The sequence below is a fragment of the Phacochoerus africanus genome, chromosome 1 (assembly GCF_016906955.1).
Source record: "Phacochoerus africanus isolate WHEZ1 chromosome 1, ROS_Pafr_v1, whole genome shotgun sequence".
In the NCBI taxonomy this organism is placed as follows: domain Eukaryota; kingdom Metazoa; phylum Chordata; class Mammalia; order Artiodactyla; family Suidae; genus Phacochoerus; species Phacochoerus africanus.
In genome coordinates, this window is record NC_062544.1 from 242,493,372 (window position 1) to 242,516,845 (window position 23,474).

The window sequence follows — 23,474 nt, forward strand, 5'->3', positions numbered from 1 at the left end:
GAGGAAAGACATGGGGAGTCATGGCCACTAGTGGGAGAGAGATCAGGAGGAGGGGTCAACAACTCAGATCGGATCAGGATGAGAAGAGAGGACATGATTTGTGCTTATATTTTCTATCCATTAAATCCAGTGCAATTGTGCAGATTATCTAGGGAACAAGCAATAATGATAAAAAAAAAAAGAGAGAGAGAGAAGGGAAAAAAAACTAGATCAAGAACACCTGCAAAACACAATGGATTAAAATTTTCATTTAGTCTCAGCTCCATGCAGAAATACAAGGACCAACAAGATACAGCCATGCTCCTACTGTCTTTTAAATGTCAATAGGAAAAAGCAAGCATGTAAATAAGATAAATATGTAAGCTATGTGTTTATCACATGGAAATTCCAAAACAAGGGACAAAGTAGAAAAAAATAACAATATACAACACAGAATTATGATCTTTCCTCTCTCTACATATATTTATAAAATAAGAATGTCTCAAATGGTTAATATTTTAAATGTGAGTGGGTTCTTATCTCTTTTTTTTCCCCATTTGACTAGGCTCATCTTTCACCACAAGGTTATTTACAAATTCAGGGGTTTAGTTTTTTTTTTTTTAATTGAACGTCAATCAATTCTGGTCCACTTAAGCTCTAATCAAGGAAAACAGACTGACAGAATACACATAAAAAGAGCATGATATAAAAATTGGGGGTATAAAAAATACGATACCTTTTGAAATTGCACCTCACAAAATCAAATACCTCGGAATACACCTGACAAAAGAGGTAAAGGGCCTATATGCCGAAAAATATAAAACTTTAATCAAAGAAATCAAAGAAGATGTAAAGAAATGGAAAGATATTCCATGTTCCTGGATTGGGAAAATCAATATTGTAAAAATGGCCATACTACCCAAAGCAATCTACAGATTCAATGCAATCCCTATCAAATTACCCAGGACATTTTTCACACAACTAGAACAAACAATCCAAGCATTTATATGGAACCACAAAAGACCCAGAATCGCCAAAGCAATTCTGAGGAACAAAAACCAAGCAGGAGGCATAACTCTCCCAGACTTCAAGAAATACTTCAAAGCCACAGTCATCAAAACAGTGTGGTACTGGTATCAAAACAGACAGACAGACCAATGGAACAGAATAGAGAACCTGGAAATAAACCCTGACACCTATGGTCAATTAATCTTTGACAAGAGAGGCAAGAACATCAAATGGGAAAAAGAAAGTCTATTCAGCAAGCATTGCTGGGAAACCTGGACAGCTGCATGCAAAGCAAAGAAACTAGAACACACCCTCACACCATGCACAAAAATAAACTCCAAATGGCTGAAAGACTTAAATATACGACTGGACACCATCAAACTCCTAGAAGAAAACATAGGCAAAACACTCTCTGACATCAACATCATGAATATTTTCTCAGGTCAGTCTCCCAAAGCAACAGAAATAAGAGCAAAAATAAACCCATGGGACCTCATCAAACTGAAAAGGTTTTGCACAGCAAAGGAAACCAAAGAGAAAACAAAAAGACAACTTACAGAATGGGAGAAAATAGTTTCAAGTGATGCAACGGACAAGGGTTTAATCTCTAGAATATATAAACAAGGGTTTAATCTCTAGAATATATACAACCCAACAGCAAAAAAGCCAATCAACCAATGGAAAAATGGTCAAAAGACCTGAATAGACTGTTCTCCAAAGAAGATATACAGATGGCCAGCAAACACATGAAAAAATGCTCAACATCGCTGATTATAAGAGAAATGCAAATCAAAACTAATGTGAGATACCACCTCACACCAGTCAGAATGGCCATCATTAATAAATCCACAAATAACAAGTGCTGGAGGGGCTGTGGAGAAAAGGGAACCCTCCTGCACTGTTGGTGGGAATGTCAACTGGTACAGCCACTATGAAGAACAGTCTGGAGATACCTTAGAAATCTATACATAGAACTTCCATATGACCCCGCAATCCCACTCTTGGGCATCTATCCGGACAAAACTCTACTTAAAAGAGACACATGCACCCGCATGTTCATTGCAGCACTATTCACAATAGCCAGGACATGGAAACAACCCAAATGTCCATCGACAGATGATTGGAGTAGGAAGAGGTGGTATATATACACAATGGAATAGTACTCAGCCATAAAAAGGAATGACATAATGCCATCTGCAGCAACATGGATGAAACTAGAGACTCTCATACTGAGTGAAATGAGCCAGAAAGACAAAGACAAATACCTTATGATATAACTTATAACTGGAATCTAATATCCAGCACAAATGAACATCTCCTCAGAAAAGAAAATCATGGACTTGGAGAAAAGACTTGTGGCTGCCTGATGGGAGGGGGAGGGAGTGGGAGGGATTTGGAGCTTGGGCTTATCAGACACAATTTAGAATAGATTTACAAGGAGATCCTGCTGAGTAGCATTGAGAACTTTGTCTAGATACTCATGTTGCAACAGAACAAAGGGTGGGGGAGAAAATGTAATTGTGATGTATACATGTAAGGACAACTTGATCCCCTTGCTGTACAGTGGGAAAATAAAGAAAAAAATTTAAAAAAAAATTGGGGGTATAATCATGAATACTACTGACCCTAATGATTTTATAAGTGTATTCTCTAACTACAATCTATTCTGAATGACCTAAAAACTCTAACATACAACAAGCACTTTGGTATCCTAGTTTTTAGTTCCCACAATTTCTGAAACTCAACTTATTTAGAATATTCTGAAGACTTTCTATAAACTTACTGCCTTACTGAAACTGTAAATGAAGATGGTAAAAGCGTCTTTTCCCATACAAAAATGCAGTTCAGGGTCCATGGGATTTAAGGCAGAACTCAGTATTTTCTAATTAGTTCTAAATATTTCCATACTATAAACACAGACAAATTGCCAGAAAAACACAGTTGTAAGTCAGCACATAAGTATTTTGTATTGCGCAAACAACTAAAGAATTTAAAGCTCAAATCACCAAAAGAAACAGTACTTGATACTTCACGAAGCTTTTGGAAACATATCTTATGTTTATGTTTCATGAATCTTAATGCTAAACCAAAATCTTAAAATGTATTGAGTTTTAAAACAAACATTTTAAAATTTTAGCTTAAGTATAAAAATGCTTCAATTAAAGCTTTCCCCACTTCTTTTCTAGATTACTAGAACCCCTTTTTCATTGGTCTCTAGTATCTTTGGGATTGCTCTCCTTCAATGCATTCCTCCTCCTGGTCAAAGTGATTGTTAATCTGTTCATGATATTCTCCTGTTCATAAAATTCCTCATTAAATTCCCATCAGCTGATGAATAAAATAGAGCGTCCTTAGTGTGGATATGGATAGTTATTTATGACAGGGTCAAGGATACACCTGTCACATAGAACCAGTTCCCATCCTAAGATTACAAATTTCTCCTGCCCGCCACATCTTTCCCTATCTTGTCCATCTTAAACTGTATTTTTTTGTGCTCCTACTGCACCCAGTGATATCCCTCATACATTGCTGCTCTTTATGCTATTCACTGGTCAGTTGTCTATTTGTCTAACTAGAGTTTGAACTCATTTAACTCAGGAATGGTATCATTCACAGCTGAATCCCTGAGCCTAGCATCCTTCCTGGCACTGAGAAGGCACTCAAATACTGTCAAATGAATTTTTTAAATAAATGATAATCAAACATTCTCCATTTGTGCATGCTAAATCAGAAAACACTGTTCCTGTGGGAACAATTTAACAATACGCAGTAATCTTTTTTCTCTAAGGAAATAGTATATAAGTCTCTTGAAAGCATGTACCATCCACTCTCATTCTGGATCATCTTTTAAAGGTTTAAAGAGGGGAGTCGGGCTGAGAGAAGAAAATTACTCAACAGAAACAAAGATATTTTCAGTTGATTTACAAACACAACACAAAAAATTAGAATGGAGTCTGTAAAGAGACTCACAACACTGGATACTCATTTATCTGCTAGTAAAAAAAAAAAAAAAAAAACAGCAAAGTCTCAAAATGCTTGGAGTGGTACACTCAGACTCTCCAAAATATAAGAGAAAGAGAACCATTTCAAATTTAGATGATTTCAAACCTTAAGAAAGAGACAGGCCTTTCCTATTGTTCTCTCACAATATAACCTCCCCCCCCCCGGGAATATTTCAATAGCAGTATTTTTAGAAAGCACACATTCTGCTCATGGCAGGGGATGAGGGGTAAGAATCAGAATCACATGTAGGTACAAATAAGACAATCTTGCATTTTAACAGCCTCATTTTCTAGGCTAACAGAACTCTGGAGGTAAATCTTTCAAAATGGTCTGGATAAATATCAAGGTCAGAGTGACACAGAAGCTCCTCATTTTTGAAGCAACCTTATTTAGATCACAGCTGAAAACCAGGAATCCAACGTACAGCCATTAAGCATCTAGTTACTTTATGCCAGATGTAAAGTAAAACAGACCTCTTGGGCCATAAAAATGGGGCATATTTACATTCTAATGCTCAAATAACTTACACAGACAGTCCCTATCCTGTAATATAAGATATCTCTTACTCTTAGTTTTAATCAAATTCTAGCAAGGATTTCCCAACTCATGGAAAGTAAGAAGGAGAAAACAAGATCCAAGAACTCACTCACCAGCTATGTACTATATCCTTTTCAGGTGCCAGGCACTGTTCTTGGTAGGGGTTGAGCATTGAACACAGCAGACAAAAATCCTGGTTTCTTTAAACATACCAGACTTATGACACAATCCAGATAGGTCAAGGATTCTCTAGATGCACTGTAATCACCTGGGCTACTGTGTTTTTAAGGCAGATTTCTGGGCCTGATGGTCAAGGATTCCAGCTGGAGTAGAGCCCAGGAATCCACATTTTCAACAACCGGCTGCCCCTTCCCTGGGCTATTCAGAGGCAGGTCACCTTCTGACCACATTCTTGATAAACAATGGCCTGAGAGCCTGTCTCTATTCAGCTGAAACCAGCAACTCAGAGTTGCACAGGGGAGAGAATGATCTGGATGGAGGGGTAGCCATTTAACATGCTTTAAAGGGTAGGTATCAATTATTTGGAAAACTCACTCACGTGGAACATTACCCATTTTCCAACACTGATGCCCAGCAGAACTGGCCCTCGTGAAGAGCAGTTGCCCTAAGCAGAGCACTGCAAGTTGAGTGGGACCAACAAGAAAAACCCCCTTCTTTCCATGTAGACCACAGACTGAAGCATAAGGGATGCTGCTGAGCCTCTTCCAGAGTCTGTTTCTCAAGTGATAAGAATGCTGCTTCCCAAATGGAGGGGACGTGGGTAGAAGCAAGAGTGAGGGAGACAAAGCTCTTCCTTCCTCCCCCTCCTGGAACACCGCTGCTGGGTACCGCCTCTCACTCTGCCCTTTCTCTGATACATCACTACTATGGCTGCATCAGAAAAGTCTAGAAACACTCAAAAACCAAATACAGCTTCCACAACTGTCTTCCAGAGGCTTGCCCACTTCTCAGTGGATCACTGAGCCTATGATTTCTTGTCATTTCCAGGAAGGAGGCAATCTTTGGTACTGATGACATCATTAGCTATAGTTCGGAGCATTCCTAAACACAAAGTCACCTCATAGAAGGTAGTTTTTTTGGGGCATGGCCTTACCTCTAAACAGTCCCCCCACTCCTCCCTTCACCTGCCCCCAGGAAATCTCCATCATTCCTAGGGGTCCCTGCTGGGATTTCCCTGCTCTGCTTCCTCTCTGCCCCACTCAGGCAGCATGATGCTACCTGAAGTTACCCTCCCCCTCTAGATTTTCACTTTCATTGTACAGGGTATGGTCCACAGTACAGGAACCAACAATAGTGCTGAGGGCATGGAAAGAGAATCAGGATAACCCTCTGTGATTTTCTCTTTCCCTACATTAACATAAAACCCTGCTGGTTCCAGAAGCCTGGTCTGCTCAGCAGTGTCTCCTCTAACGCAACTTCCTCAGGCTTCCCTTCCCGGCATGTTGATCCTCACCTCAGGGCCCACTTGACAGAACTCCTATGATGAAACCCTAGAAGCAACCAGAATGTGGCCATCCCTTGACATGGGATCAAATCCTACTTCAGTAAAACCTTGGAGGACTAAATGGAAAAAGAATATGGACCAGAGAGAGGTCTCTTCCTTACCCACTCCCTTTCCCATTACCACAAGTAGCAAGATGCCTTGCAAAAACTCAAAATGGACACAGGTCTGTTTCAGGGAAGGCACCTTAGGGGCAAAAAGTGTTTCAGTCAAAATGCCCCTTTCTGGATCTGATTTTTTTTCAATTTGTAAATTGAAAGGGTCAGACCAGCACTCTGCCAGATCTAAAATCTCATATAATCCTCCAATAGGGTGAACTGGAGAAAGAAACAGGTGGGATAACTTTGAGGCTTTTATGGTAAAGGAAGAGAAAGACTACGGACAAGAAACCACCTCGGTCAAAATTAACACCAGAGCATTATAATGAGGAAGCAGAAACTTCTACTGTCCTTTATTTCGAAGTAACAGAGGCCACCACCAGGCCTGTCCACTATTCCCTCGGACTCCACTCTCCCAGCCCTCACTTAGGTCCTTAAATACAGTATGGACTTTACCCCTACATCCTCCAAAGGGTATGCTCACACCTTGGGGATATCTACAGTAAGCTGAAGATCTTTTCTTAGTACCACATCTTCACATGATAACCCCCAGAGTCCTCTTTGTTCACTCCTCTACTGTTGGTTCATTACAGATTAAACCGATTTTTAAGCATTGGCCTGGAGTTCCATCCAGCACCTCCAACCTTGCTTCTGTGGGTACAGAGACAGAGTTCCACACTGGCTATTTGCAAATAACCATCTAGAAAACTATCCATTCATAAGCAGTGACTGCCAGCAGTAGAGTAGTACTTGTATTTTTTTAATGACCATTAACAGAATATAAAACAGATGGTTATGGCTATTTCTGGGCTTCAAATTAAAAGGTAACTAAAAGCTGCACTTTTAAGACAGTCAAACAGCATGTATTTTAGCCCAAACATCTGGCACGTGAATTTCAGAACTCTTTGTAGAGAAACTGGGAGAAAAGGTAAGAGACATGATAACGAAGCTCCGTGGCTTTGCAGTCTTAGGCTCTTCTGATTGTCCTTTCCCCATAACATCAGCCCTCTCCTATAATTTATGTATCTACCTTGAAGCTGATTTACTTCCTGTTTCTACCTCATACTCCTGAGATGAGACCCATAATTACAGTCTAATCACAGGCAACAGAGTGAGAATCTCAGTAGGTTTGACGTATACCTGAGCTGTCCATCTACACGTGACATCAGCAGCTGCTCTGCTCTCCCCAAGTCCTATTCCTCAAACCCTTCAGATTCTGAATATTTGTAACCCACCTCACAAGAACTGACATTTTCAACTTTTGCTGTGACAGGAACTCAAAGCAATAGTTCAGCTACCTTTGAAAATGGGACACTCATTCAAGTATCATTCAACCAACTGTTCTGAGGGAGGAGCAGTGGAGACCAAAGGACAGGTGAGACTGTGCCTTTTCAGAGCCTGACGAAGGCCGACCTCACCTTCAGCTGCCAAATCAAATCCTTGTCAGTTCTTCCAGATACCAATAAACTGACACACTATGTAAGACTATAAAAACATACACACACATATAAACACATGCCCAAGTGATACTTGGAAAAAAAGTATCTCATCATCTCACCTCCTTACCAAGGACCAGCTCATCTGGCCCCTGGCTCCATTCCATTCTGTTGTCTCTGCTTATTCTGGCATTTGTGCCAAAATGATTCTGCTCCTCTGCCTGGAAAGTCCTTTTCTCTGATTTGCTCTTGTCCTATTCCCAAATATCATGCATCTTTCGTCAAATGTTACCCAACAGGCCTCTCATGACCATCCGGCCTACATGGTACTCCAGACTCACTACTTTCATCATATCCTCTTCCTTCACCCTGCCTTGCTTTCTTCAAAGCATGTTAAACACAAATCTATATATAACTTGTTTATTTTCTGCCCTCTCTCATCAGAATACAAACCTTCTGTAAGCAGAGACACATTTAGATATTCAAACTAGATGGTTAAAAGTGACTTTTAAAAGATTAACATTAAAGGGTTAACTTTTTAAAGGATTAAATTTAAAATCATTTTTATAATTGCAAAAGTATATGTGCTATTGTAGAAAATAACAAAGCACCATTGTTAACTGGGAAAAAAATTCAATTTTCAAAATCCTGAAGAGAACTTTCACTTTCTCTAAAAATATGTCTACATATAGACATGCATATAGGAAATGATCTAGAAAGAACAGCACTTGTCTCTGAGAGGGGAGAGTTATGTATGAGCTGTGCTTTTTTTCAATTTTCTTATAATTTCATATTTGCTGTAAAAAAGGATATATAACTATTAAAAGGCAAAAAAGTATTGTACTTGATTTTAAAAAGCAAATAAAAACAAGTCAGTGAAAAAATGCAAGGAATGAATTCAGATAAATAAGAAACACTAACAGTACAAATATTACATAATGGCAATTTCTTTGTATCGTAATAAATACAACATTGCCAAGTAAGATCCTTATCTGCCTACCTAGAAAAATGAAACAATCAAAATTATTACCATACATATTTTCAGCTTTGACTAATATAGCACAATGCCACCTCTCCAGCCAAAGTATGCTCCTCAGTGCTTTTGAAAACAAAGACAATAAAAGGCTGAGAGTTTACTGTTGCCAGTTATCAAAATTTAAAATTCAAAAGTATTTCATTCCTTGTCATAAGCAGCATGGCAGTTATAAAAAATTATGATCTGCCACTAAGGCAGTATTCATGTTTTGTATAAATTTTAATGCAAAGAGTAAAGCAGACAGATATCTTGTAAAAATCACACATAGTATTTCCAAGAGCACTTAAATGCCATTTTCACGTCATCTGGCACTGCTATTTGTGCTACTTGTTCTAAAGAACATGTAAAAGATATGCTTCTTCAAAAGTATGCTGTACTCCTGAAACCAAAACTGTATTTTATATAAATGGAAAGACTGACTTTTGACTTAATCCCAAAATTGTAACACTTACTTTGGCTCAATGAATAAAGAGAAATGGGAAGAGGTATAAAATAGCTAAGGCCCCATCTACAATCACCAGAATCAATATAAACTGTCTAAAGTTCACAAATAAAGAATAGGAAATCGCCATATGTACAGAAAGATGAGAAGAAACAAATGAGATTAAAAGTTCCCTCTCTTAAGAGAGCCTCAATAACAGGCAGGCCCATACCTGTTAAATGCTCCTCAATCTGTGTGATACCCTTGGTTCCCTTGTTCTTACTTTAAGAGGCGAAGAAAAATTTGTGCTCTGCTTTCCCCCCAAAACTGAATGCATGCTTTGAGCCAAAGACCACGCTGCTCTGGACTCCAAGAGCCCAGCACAGTGCCTGGTACAGGTGGCACCAAATGAATCCTTGTTAAAAAAAACTGGTGAGGGTTTCAAATCAAATGATCAGAGTGTTAGGTCCATATAGAGGAAATACCCAATGTATCTTAATGTATGACCTTCTGAGTAAGACAAAAGTCTTCCTCTTTTATAAGCACACTTTATTTTGTACATACCGGTTACCCTCTGGAGTTTGGGCAGGCATGCTCAAGCTGAAGCGATGCTAGACATAAGGACCACCTCCCTCCATCTATAATCACAACTGAGAGAGCTAATGAAGCACCCAGAGTCACACTGCTTCTCAAGCAAATGAGTTAGGTGATCTCACAAAAATAAGTTCAGTTGTTAGTTTTAAGGCTCTGTTAATGCCACCTAGTTTCACACTGCAGATTAATAATACATAGACTCTGCATTCCCTTTATTTACAGCCTTAACCATACTTTTCCCCACTTGAACAAGTTGACAGAGTTCATTCTTCCTTTGCAGAATTTTTGCCAATTCAGAATCACACATTCTCTTGTTTTTCCCCCTCCTTTATACAGAGATATTAACTAGGTCAAAACCAGTCTTTTTTTTTCTGAAATAGGTAATTCACACAATTTTTTAAATATGAAGAGATCTAAAATGACAAATCTCCCTCCTGTTCCTCATTCCTCACCCAGACTTTCATCCTCCTGAAATAAACACAACACTAGCAACAGACATTTTTTCATACTCCATTTTCAAATGCAAATAGAAGCATACTACACATAATGGTTTATATTTGCTTTTTTAAGTTTTTACTTAATGTATCTAAGAGATATTTTCTTATAAGTACATAAAATTTTTTTTTTTTTCTCTTTTGGCTGCATATGGAGTTTCCAGGCCAGGGATCAGATCGGGAGCCACAGTATCAGCCTATACCACAACTGTAGCCTTGTGGGATCCTTAACCCACTGTGACGATCTGGGATCAAACCAGTGTCCCAGCACTGCAAACACTGATCCCTTTGCACCACAGAAGGAACTCCAAAAGCTTTGTCATTTTGACAGCTGTATAATATTCTACTCCGTGGATACACCATGATTTAACAATAACTCCACTACTGATGGGACTCAATTTTTCATTTCTTGCTTACTAAAATAACACTGCAATAACTAAACTCATAGAAGCAACCTTAGGTTTGTTTGCAAACTGTGCACGTCCAGTCCAGTGGAATTCCTAGAAGGGAACTGTTAAATCAGAGTATGTGAATGCATAATATTGATAAAACTTGTAGAACTGCCCTCTGAAGTGGTATATCAATTTGCATTCCCGCCAGTAGTGTATGAGACTTCCCATTTCCCCACATCAATGTCCAGTTTTGATTATCAAACAGGTGGAATATGGAATGTTGCTATAGTCTTAATTTCTATCTCTTTTGAAGGAGACTGACCCTTTTTATGGATTTAAATGTAAATTTATAAATTGTATAAATACATATATTTTCCTCTCTCAACTGCCAGGACTATAAATTCTTTATCAAACAGAGCACTGACCCAAGCCATCTGGGCAGATGTCCAGCTGTATGCCATTGTCTTTTATTTCCATTCCAAACCACTTTCCAAAGACCTGCCTTCTGTCTGGGTCTTCCCAAGCTAAGCAGAGGCAGCAGTCACATAATTCTGTAGGCACTGAATTCAGGGAAGAGAAATTTTATTCCTCACTCTACAATATGCTGTGAGACTTTTGCTTAGTTATTGGACCTCTCCAAGCCTTAAATTATATATCTGTAAAATAGAATAAAGATTCCTCACTCATGAGGTTGCTTTGAGGATTAAGTGAATATATATGTTTAAAGCCCCAAGCATAGGGCTTGAATCTTATTAGGGCCTCAATTAAGGGTGATTTAGCTTTGTCATCACTAATCTGTCAGGCAAAGAAAACACCTGACTAAGCAAAGAGTTGTTTCACTGCTTTGGGATATTTCCAATTAAATACCCCCAGGAGTTAAACATTGAAAGATAATCCCACTGGGGTTGTGCCAGTACTTGGCCTTCACAACTGCCAAATAAACATTAAGGATGAGTTGGTTCTGGTCAGAGTCCCTCAACTCATTTCTAACAAGATCAAGCCATTCTGTGTAAGGATCTCCACTTCCTTGGAATGCTGATTTTTGAAAGGATAAGTGTAAGTATTCTGCTTCCATCTAAGACCTACTGAGACAAGGAGGAGCAGGGGGTACTGAGGGAAAGCCCTTGCATTTATCCTGCTGGTACAGTTACTAGCATATGTCAGCACTATTCTGCCTTGGCAAAGGATGCTCATCAAACTATGCCCAGAGATAAGTTCACAGTGTGAGAAGATATTTGCAAAGCCCAATGAAAGTCCTCATACTTGTGAAACAATAAGTGTGTTCTGAACCGGAGTTCCCGTCATGGCTCAGTGGTTAACGAATCTGACTAGGAACCATGAGGTTGCAGGTTCAATCCCTGGCCTCGCTCAGTGGGTTAAAGATCCGGCGTTGCTGTGAGCTGTGGTGTAGGTTGAAGACGTGGCTTAGATCCTGTGTTGCTGTGGCTCTGGCATAGGCCAGCAGCTACAGCTCCGATTAGACCCCTAGCCTGGGAATCTCCATACGCCATGGGTGTGGCCCTGGAAAAGTCAAAAAGACAAAAAAAAAAAAAAAAAGTGTGTTCTGAATCAAACAAGTCACGCACACCAAGTACATGTTTGGCTTATAATGAGCTCATCTGGAAAACAGAGATGTACATGTTTATTTCCTCCACTAATTCAGGACCTCTTTGAGGGGAATTTTGGTCTTATACTTATCTTTGTATCCCACTTATTCGCAACATACTCAACACGTTCTAGTTATTCAAATTTATGGAGAAAAGATTAAAAATAAATATGCCTTCTTTAATTTCATGCTGATCTTTTCAGCAGATAGCCTGGGTTACTTTCCTGAGTTTCAATTTACACCAACGTCTGTTTTCTTTTCCTATTTTTTTTTTTTTTGGCTGCACTCATGACATGTGGAAGTTCCTTCCTGGGCCAGGGATCAAACCCAAGTCACATTTGTGACCTGCACCATAACTGTGGCAATGCCAGACTCAACCTGCTGTGCCACATGGGAACTTCGGACATCAACCTGTATTTTCTTGCTACTACAGCTGCAGTGGCATTTCTGATATATCTGCACATCAGTGTATTTCATCAGAACTCTGGTTAGAAAATGAAATAGTTTATTGAGGGCATTATTATTTTCCTCTTATTTTTACAAAATATGGTATTATTCACTTTATATGTTTTCCACTAAGATGAAAAAAAATACCCCCCCCCCTTTTTTTCAATAAAGTCTTAAGGTTTTTTTTTTTTTTTTAATCTTTTTGCCTTTTCTAGGGCTGCTCCCGAGGCATATGGATGTTCCCAGGCTAGGGGTCTAATCGGAGCTGTAGCTGCCAGCCTACGCCACAGACACAGCAGCTCGGGATCCGAGCCACATCTGCAACCTACACCATAGCTCATGGCAATGCCGGATCCTTAACCCACTGAGCAAGGCCGGGGATCGAACCCGAAACCTCATGGTTCCTAGTTGGATTCATTAACCACTGAGCCACGACAGGAACTCCAAAAGCCTTAAGTTCTGATTAAATTTACCACAGGCCAATCTAGGGTACATGTGCAACTCTTAACACATTTACTGTGTACAAATGAGTTAGTTTTCAGGGAATGTCCTGGACATGAAACAGAATCCCCAAGCTAGACACTGAGCAGACATGCTGTTAAACCCAAAAGACAAACTCTCACTTGAAAATAAGTATAGTTTCCACTCCCTAAAACAGTGACTCTTTCTACTCCACTGCCAAAAGTAAGTTCTGTGCTTTCCCTTTACCTCAAAGCTCAAGATTCTCACAAAATACACACAGCTGAGGACTTTGGCAATCTTCCAAGCTTCTTTGCTGCTGTAGGCATGAACTACAGATGTGGTCCTTCAACACCATATAAGTGTGTCTTATTCCACTAAACTAGTTACCAATTATTTTCTATAGTACATTCAAATCAATGAAAATACAATCACCATGAAAATTCAGAGAACAAAGCTCATTTTCCTCATAACTGATGCTATGGTCAATACCTAACTTGAAGGCCAACAACTCTCATGCTGGTACCAGGGTCAGTATTGACTATTTTTATGAGACTTTCTTCTGCACTTCAGCCAATTAGCATTCTGGCTCCACCCATTTATCAATCACACTCCGCCAGGATGAAAAGCAACAATTCCCTGAACTTTAAATCAAGAACCAGACATTCTGTTTAGAGACATTTACTCCCCTTCTCCCATGTTTCAAAAGGCCCACTTTGAGGGTGATGGGTACTACTCCTGCTAAAAGCCACTAGTAAGTGCTTTAATGCTCCATCAACAGAGATTCGCTCTCTCACATGAGCTATGTAAAGGGAACAACAAGGTGAATGAAACACAGCCCCTATCTTTGAGTCTAGTGATCTTGTCTTACCTTCTATCAGTGACACTGTATTGGGACACACTCAAAGGAATAGCCAAAAAGACTATATGTAAAATGGGCCACACTGTCACCCATTCTGGAACAAAGGAAGCAAAGGTTCAGCTGACTTACATATTCACATGTGTTTTGAAGCATAGTTTAGAAGGGCGGTGGGCAGGATGGTGTGGAAAAAGAATCAGAGCTTCAGAGTCAGAGAGACCTGGATTCAAATCTCACCCCTGAAACTTACTCCTGTCATGATTTGGGGTAAATCATTCTCCACTGGGAGGGCAATTACTCCCTGGGTGGAGGTGTTTGGGGTTATCACAATGACTGAAGAATGGTTCTGGCAATTAGTGGGTGGGGCCACAGATGTCAAGTGTCCTGCAAAGGATGGGAGAGTCCAGTTCAACAAGGATCTGTTCCACCCAAGATACCAACAGTGTCTAACCACTAATAACTCTCTCACCATGTCTCCTCAATTGTCAGAACAGTGATATGCACACCTACCTTCCAGGCTAAGGGTGACATTAAAATAAGATGCTGCAAATAAAGGGAGTCAGCCAAGGAGGATGTGCATAGTCAGCCCTTGATAAATGCTATTCCAGCCTCACTATTCCCCTCTTAAGTTACAAACATTGTAAGGAGCTCATTTTAGACATGTCCACCATGTGTGATACAGCAAAGAAGTAAAACTGAGCAATCATTTTCTCAAAGCATGAAAAGGCAGGTAACCTACAAATTTCACAGTTTAGCACATATAGAGGTTCCCAGGCTAGGGGTCGAACTGGAGCTACAGCTGCTGGCCTACACCACAGCCACAGCAATGCCAGATCCAAGCCCCTATCTGCAACCACAGCTCACAGCAACGTCAGAACCTTAACCCACTGAGCGAGGCCAGGGATTGACCCGGCAACCTCATGGTTCCTAGTCAGATTCATTTCCACTGCACCATGAGGAGAACTCCTCATCTAACTTTCTTATCACCTCTTTCACTCTGCTCCACTAACACATATAGCCTCCAAGAGATCATAACCCTTGAAGGCCTTCGCTCAGCCTAGATGACCTATTCCCTATTTCTATCTTCCTGGCTAATGCCTTAAAGACCCAGGTAAAACCACCACCTCTACCATGAAGCCCTTCCTCTTCTTCCCTATCACCTCTGTTCATTGCATGAGGTGTTCATTGTATGCTCATAACATACATTCCAACAGTGAGTTGAATTCACTGTAGTTTTCATCTCTATATAATCTAAAGCAAAGTAATATAAGCATTGTCTGGGTCTGGTCAACCACCCAAGAATAAGTATGGGCAAGCAATTCAATTATTAACACCTGAACTCGCATATACATCAGTGTTGATGCAAACGGGCCTTCCTTAAGTGCTGCAGGTTAACAAGAATAGAACAGCAAACACAGTATATAAATGATGTGTTCACACCAAATGATGCCAAAATAACTTAGAGCATACCATAAAAGCAAAAGTTGTCCTAGGGTTCAAATAGGGAAATATTGGGAAACCTGAATCATGGTGTAGTGCAGTCATGGCAACCTCCAAAGGCCTCATTCACATTTCAGTTGATACAACATGCATTTTCTGAGGAGCCAGAAAACAGTTACAATGATGCTGTAAATGTCACTTTTATTGGTCTTATGGTTATGCTTGTGTTTAATTTTTAATTCTGTTAAGAAATTGTTAAGGAATTCTGTTCTTCAGGAATTTCATTCCATTTGTATATGTGTAAGTTACATCACAACATTCACATAAGTCCACAATGGCAGTGCAGAAAAGGAGAATGTACAATACAGGTTTGAGAAAATGCATTTCATTTTGAGTACACTGAAAAGCCAGAATGCAGACATTAATCCTTAATGTATGTTAAGGGAATTCAGAGTTGCAGGCATTGCACAGGACTTAACACTTGTACATCGACTGAAAAGTAGCTACGTGACTTTGGGCAAGTCTCTTTATCTCTGTATTTTACAGTAAAATGAGAATACTGATCATACAGGTTTGTCCAACCTCAAGTGTAAAATTATTAAAAATACTCTATAAATTGTAAAGTGCCAGACACACCATAGGTGTAAGGATGACTGTTTCCTAGTGGTCTTCTCAGCTGCTCCCAGTCTTTGAAAGAAAGGAATTTTTTCTCAGTCATCTTTACATCCCTACCACATCAAGCCCCTCCTGTCTGCTGAATGGGACTCCCATGCATCTAAAATCACCAATCTCCCACTAAAACCAAAAGTTTCCACTGCCTCTAAAAGAAATAGCCAAAATACTCTTCCACTTTGAAATAAGATCACAGTGACAAATCGCCATTCTGTTTCCAATCTTGTTAACACCAGGGAGTTGTGTTACTAGGACATACAGTGCTACCAAGTGTTTCCATTTGTTTCATTAAACTTTCATTAAAGGCTTTGTGTTTGTTTATATCCTTAAAAAAAAAAAAAACTAAGCTCATTTAAAAGGTAAAACACCCACACAAAGGATTATCTGCTATCCCCTTAACATCTGGCAAGTTCTAAAAAAGATGAGGACAAAATTAGCATTCACACAAGTACAGTTAAAGTTCTCATTGTCAAAAAGTCACAGTCTGTGCCTCTCTGGAGATAATGAGAATGGAAAAGTGGTAGGCAGACAAGCGTCAAGCTGCTGGAGTGGTGAGCACCACAGAAAAAAGATTAGATTTGAGAAGTGCCTAAAAGGCCAATATAGGGCAGGAAGGCAGGCAGGGTTTTAGGACAATTCTGATATGAACCCGAAATTGGCCTGACCATTCCCTTCTAACATTGACTCTAAGTTTCCAACTTTTGCTGAGTCTACTTGGAATTTCTTTTAAATACTGCTTCCATATTATCCAAGATTCACAGTGTAGTTAGTAATGGCAGGCACCACAGGCTGTCTACCCACACCAGCATTCTGACATTCTGGGTGAGCCCTGTCAGACTTCAAAACTATTTTTAACTACTGTGTAACTCTGAATTTTAAATTCTCTCTTAACAGGGCAATAATAGCAGATGCTTCCCAGGAGAAGTTTACCAATTATAACAGGAGCTTCCTTGGAAAGATGTGGCATTTTATTAACAGATGGTCAGAATGAAAATGCTTCACAAGCAGGGAAACTGAGGAACACATAAACGACCAGAATCAAATCATAAGACCTGAATGAATACCACTGGAATCAGCTCAGTCACAGTTATAGTTCTGTTTCCTATCCATTTTTCTTTGAACCCCTTGACTAAGTCTTTAACATCTGAAGTAAACATAGCTTCCTGGAGAGCGTCCTTCCAATCACATGAGTGATCTAGTGCAACGGGAGGAAAGAGGGAGCGAAAGCCTCTCATCAAAAGTTTAAAACAGCGAGATGCGTATCACTTAATCTCTCTCCCTCCCTCAAGACAGATGAAAAGACTCCGGAACGGGTATTTTTATTAGACATGAGTTTTTAAAATTTCGATTTTACAGCAGCAGGTGGAGGAAGGAGAAAGACTGCAGAGAAGAAGCACGTTTTCACTAGCACGTTTTCACTACTGAAACTAAGACAGCTCGAGTCCTGGTTTCTGGAATCTGTCTGGGAACTTGAGACAGATGTTTCCGAAGAGATATGGGAAAGAAGGGTGGTATCATTTGAATGTCAGGCAGAGATAAACCTAGCGAGGGGTTTAAATTTTGGTGGAGTCTTGGGAACAACATCACCACTTAAAGATCATTTTGAGAAACTCTGAATAAGTTTGCAAAATACCAGCCGAGGAGATGGCGCTCCAAAGCGTTGCATTTCCCACCCGAGTGGATTTCGGATCTCGCCCTCCTAAGCCCTGGCGGCCAGCTACGCTCACAACTGTTTCGCATTACCGCCGGCAGGACGCCGGGGGACTCGCTTTTGCCACAGAACTTGGAGAGCAGACGCGAGTGTGGGACGCGAATAGAATCACGTCCGGGGAGGGGTGGGGGGCAGGCAGAGGCTGGCCCTGGGCGCAGGTCGCGAACTTCACCCGGATTTAGCAAACCAAGATATGCGGCAAAGGAACTAGGCAAGGAGGACGAAACTTGGGCAATGGAGGAAGGAGAACAGAAAGTGGCGAGCGCAGCCTGGCCAAGAGCGGCCAGCTGTGGGCAGTGGGGCCAGGAGCCCCGTCCCGTGAGTCAACACAGGGCCACTGGACTCCCGCCGTAGCTCTCACCTGGCAGCGCCCCGGCCCGGCGCGGGCGGCTGGCTAGTCCCCGGCTTCTCCTCCTCTTCCTCTTCCTTGTCCCGGGAAGGGCTTCGGGGAGCGAAGAACCGGGAGAAGCTGTGCCAGGGGGCGCCGCCCCTTCTCCGGCCGCCGGACATCTCCCTGGCGCAGCAGTAGGTGCACTGGGAAAGCGCGAGGCGGTGTCCTGCGTCCGGAGCCTGACCCGGCACCGCCGGACCCGGCTAGGGCAGGACCGACGCAGGGCCACTCAGTCCATCCCGAGCGGTAGAGGCGCGGGCGCGTTGCGCTCCCCGCGCGGCTCCTCGCGCTGTGCGGCCGCCCCCCCCCACCCCCTGGGAGGAGCCAGAGGCCGCGGTCCCGCCCCAGTCCGGCCCCGCCAGGCTTCCTCGCTGCCGGCCGGATCCCTGCTTCAGGCGCGCTCCTGAGACCCGAGCGGAACGCGTAACCCCGCGACGCCGGGCTTTACTCTCAAACCAGTTCAGGCTGCCAGACTGTCTTTGCACTCAGTTTTCGCTTTCTATTAACGATTTGTTTTTCTATCATTCAATCAGTGCATGGAACTTTTGAAAGAAGTTCAGGAGCTAAAGTTTGTGAACACACCTGGTAAACTTCAGTACCAGAGTGCCCTGGGCTAACATTCAGCTAACGAACAGCTATTCACTAAAACAATTTCCACCAGGTTGCAAAAGATGAGGTTACCCATGGCTGAGTCTCAGAAGCAGAGGGCGCCTAGGTGCCTGTCTAGGTCTGTCAACAGCTTGCTTCTTGTTCTGCTGGTTTACTACGTGTGGAGAAACTTATCCTAACACAGACATGTTTTATATTTCTCACACTCCGTGTTACATTCTACATGGCTAACCCTATTGCAGAAAACAACACTGATCATAACCAGCAGGTACCTACTTTATAGCGCTGGGAACTATACTCAATATTTTGTAATAATTTATATGGGAAATAATCTAAAGAAGAATTCAGATGAATCACTTTGCTGTGCACCTGAAACTAACACATTGTGAATCAAATATACTTCAATAAAAACCCAAACAAAACAAAAATTAAAAAATTAAAGGATTAGGGAGTTCCTGTTGTGGCTCAGTGGAAATGAATCCAACAAATATCCATGAGGGTACAGTTTCAATCCCTGGCCTCGCTCAGAGAGTTAAGGATCCACCTTTGCTATGTTGTGGTGTAGGTCGAAGACACAGCTTGGATCCTGGCTTGGATGCGGTGTTGCTGCAGCTGTGGGGTAGGCGAGCAGATACAGCTCCAATTTGACTCCTAGCCAGAGAACTTCCATATGCTGCAGGTGTGGCCCTAAAAAGTAAAAATAAATAAACAAACAAATACATAAATAATAAATAAAAATCCAATCATACGGGTATGATTCAAACTTGTAAACGCTGAAACAAATATTCTGTAGTCATTAAACAGACATCACCAAAATCTGGAAACCAAAAGGTCATTAAGATTTGCTTTTAAGTATGTCTAAATACAGTAGTTTGAATGTTCTTCAATTTTTTAAAAATTACATACAAAAAGCTGTACGTAATATATGAAACCTGATGAGTTTGACGATAAATATACATGAAACCATCATCACAATCAATGCCCTAAAACCATCCAGCATCTGTATGTCTCCTCCAACCTTCTATTATTATTATTATTAAACACTTGTGACATAAGATTTGCCCCCTTAGCAAAGGTTTTATCTTTCTTTTAATGGCCACACCCATGGCATATAGAAGTACCCAGGCCAGGGATTGAATCTGAGCCACAGCCAAGGCAATGGACAGATCCCTTTAACGACTCCAGAGATGATTGAATCCACACCTCAGCAGTCAAATTCTTTCTTTTTGCTTTTTAGGACCCCACCTGCGGCATATGAAAGTTCCCAGGCTAAGGGTCAAATTGGAGCTGTAGCTGGCAGCCTATACGCCACAGCCACAGCAACGTAGGATCAGAGCCATGTCTGCGAACTATGCTACAGCTCATGGCAATGTGGGATCCTTAATCCACTGAGGGAGGCCAAGGATCCAACCAACATCCTCATAGATACTAGTCAGACTTGTTACTGCTCAGCCACAACAGGAACTTCCTGCAGTCAGATTCTTAACCCACTGCACCACATCCGGAATTCTGCAAAGTTTTAAATACGCAATACAGGGAGTTTCCTTCATACTCAGCAGTTAATGAACCTGCCTGGGATCCACAAGGATGAGGGTTTGATCCCTGACCTCCCTCAGTGGGTTAAGGATCCAGCGTTGCAGTGAGCTGTGGTGTAGGTTACAGACACGGCTCGGATCCCACATGGCTGGGATCTGGCATTGCTGTGGCTGTGGTGTAGGCCGGCAGCTGTAGCTTGGATTCGACTCCTAGTCTGGTAAACTCCATATACTGAGGGTGCAAAAGCAAAACAATAAAAATAAAAACAAATAAATATACAATATAATATTGTTAACTATAGGCACTGTGCTATAAGTAGAACTCTACGATTTATTCATCTTACATAACTGCAACTTTGTACCCTTTGAGTAATAACTCCTGCTTTTCCCTTAGACCCTGGCAACTGCCATTCCACTCTCTCCTTCTATGGATTTGACTGTTTTAGATTCATTGCATAAGTGAATCCACATAGTGCAGTATTTGTCCTGTATCTGAGTTATTTTACTAATACAGTAACATGGATTTTTTTTTTTAGTTTTTTTTTTTTTATATATCATAGTGGTTAGTAGAGAAAACATCAAGAGGCCCATTCACTTGGGCTGTTTTGTTCTAAAGCCAAACTACCCCTGGGAGAGTGTAGAAATTAGAGAAGTGATACGGCATAACTGTTCACTAAATTTATACAAGTAAATGAGGTAAAAATGAAACAGCCAAGGCAATTTTGACTTAGGGAAGGGTAAGGAAGGTATCCTGGGGGTCATCTTCCTCTGGTTCTGAAGTGCTGGAGCAAGAGAAGGTGGCTTAGTAGTAGTAGTAGACTGGACTTCTGTAAGCCCCAGGTCATTTCAGTACCAGCTGATGGCTATCCCTCAGCTGCCTCTTAGAAGCACTCTAGCCCTTACTAACTATAGCAGAGCCCAAGGCTGCTCACCCTAATTTGTTCTGGCTTAATTTAACCCACTAAAGTTAAATCAGCACAGTTTTCCTCTGCTGGGTTCATCCCAAACTATCCCTCAAAAGTGATCAGTGCTTTCTCTTTTGCAAATCTTACCTTTTCCTCTGTGAGTCTGAAAAAATAGGGAAAAGCTAGAATAATACACTAGAATAATGCAAGTAAAGTTCCCATTTTAAGACTTATCATTTTATGGAAGGATCTCCATTAAATGCCCACTTACCAGAAAGCCCAGAGGATATGAAAGCAAAGAGTATGAAACAAACCATTCCCTCCAGCTAGGAGGCCTAGAGAATTAATCTCCCATAAGGAATGTTAAATGCCTACCAGATGTGTCTACTGCTTGTACTGTGACGAAAACAGGCCCTACACCCTAATACTACTCACAGCGTGAATTGTTTAGGAAAGTCCTCCTAGGCATAAAAGTGTATGCGGGCTGGTAGAATTTATTACTGAATTAAATTTTAACTAATACTATTATTTTAAAAAATAGTATTGTTTTTATTATTTTTAATAAAATTAATTATTTTAAAATAATTTCTCTAAAAAATAGCTGTCAAAAGAATGCTGATAGTCATATTTTTTCTTTTCCTTTTTTGCTTTTTAGGGCTGCACCTGAAGCACATGGAATTTCAGAGGCTAGGGGTCAAATATGAGCTACAGCTGCCAACCTATACCACAGCTCACAGCAACACCAGATCCTTCTGAGCAAGGCTAGGGATCGAACCCACATCCTCAGGCATACTAGTCAGATTTATTTCCGCTACGCCACAATGGGAACTCCCAGTCATATTTTTTTCAATAGTCACTGTCGTCAGTAAGTGAGAAGGCATCAGAATCATGATGTGTAAAGTCGTTCACTGACATAGAAATATTCTACAGTATTGATGGTGATAGCATAGGAGTAGAAACAATGCTAATATTCATCAAACTAGAATCCCTTCTATTAAGTAAAGGTATAATATAATGTAAATGTTATTAGAGACCCCTAAAATGAATAGTGGGCCAATATAGACCCATGACTTTTTTTTTTTTTCTCAAAAGCAACCAATACTTGAAAGAAACAATATCTAACTATATCCTAATCTCCACCCTGTGACAAAACAAAGCACACGAATGAGCTATTACATTTACATGCTGCCCTGGCTCCATTAAGGCAGACTTCGTCTATCAAGTTAGCTTAATGCCATAAATCAATGACCCCATTTACTTTTACAATACTTATCAGTTCCTCGATGTCCTACATCCTTATATTCTGAACTCACAATAACAAAGTTCTGAATCTTAACTCAGGAAAATTACAAACTTTAGAGTTATAAGGATCTTAGAGATGCTAATTTAGCACAATTGTCTTCATCCATTTGTTTAGTTGTTCCAAAGATATTCAGTGAGTATCTGCATAGAAGAATATCTACCATGAAACTGATAAAGCTGAAGTTTCAAGGCATCTGACTGGTAGTCTCTTCCAGTGTGGATTCAGGAACATGGTCCCTTCTTCATGTGTTTGTACGATATTTACAAAAGAAAAATTTAAACTGCAATTGATTAAGATCACAATCTCTTTCCACTTGGATTTGTTCTCCACATTCTTCCTAGAGTCAAGTGGTATTGGAGTTATTGGGGGCACTTTGGGATTTGCTGGAAAATCTGAGTTAGGGATATACTGAGTTTAGATTTAGTGGAATATATTTATGTGATTGTCCACTTCTTCAAAGTGTAGCTGTTATTGCTTAAATTCCAACTTGTCCTTTGTGCAACTCACCAAGCATTACACCCAAGATACAGGAGCAGAGGTGCTATCAATACACAGCCCAAGGCTCCTAACACTGCAAATACATGGGTAGCAGAGGTGAAACAAGATTTGAAATGTACAATAGCAAAGGTGATTTGTGGAAAATTATTCCAGGTATTAAAAGACAAAACTGAAGCAGGAAGAATCACTTCTAATTGATATAATTTATCTCATAACAGTAATATGGTCAATAATGGAGTATAAATAATTTTAATGACTGTAAATGCATGAAATTTTTTTAAATGAAAATCATGTAAAATAAAATTTATCAGAATTTTTGTTTGTAGAGCACAAACCTGTGAGTGTGTGTGTGAGTATATAGTGTTGTGTTTACCTCATTCTTCTATTGATAATGAACATGCTCAACCAAGAGGAAAGACTGAATTATCTTTCCACTACATGTATAGAAAAAGGTATTAGAAAATGATTGTTATATAAAAGGCTATAAAAGAGTATACTAACAAAAATATAAGAAAAAAA

At 40.5% G+C, this 23,474-nt stretch overlaps 1 protein-coding gene across 2 annotated transcripts in view; it reads right to left on the reverse strand.

Annotated features, from left to right (window-relative positions):
- Positions 1-18,403, reverse strand: part of CRYBG3 (crystallin beta-gamma domain containing 3) — a 123,116-nt gene extending 104,713 nt beyond the window's left edge. The window contains exon 1 of one of the 2 annotated variants that reach the window (XM_047794113.1): positions 18,076-18,402. In XM_047794113.1, the coding sequence (XP_047650069.1) occupies positions 18,076-18,224 (149 nt within the window). In that variant the 5' untranslated portion in view covers positions 18,225-18,402. Of the gene's footprint in view, positions 1-18,075 lie in introns of both variants that reach the window. The other variant, XM_047794122.1, reaches the window with a different exon arrangement.
- Positions 18,404-23,474: the final 5,071 nt, after the last annotated feature.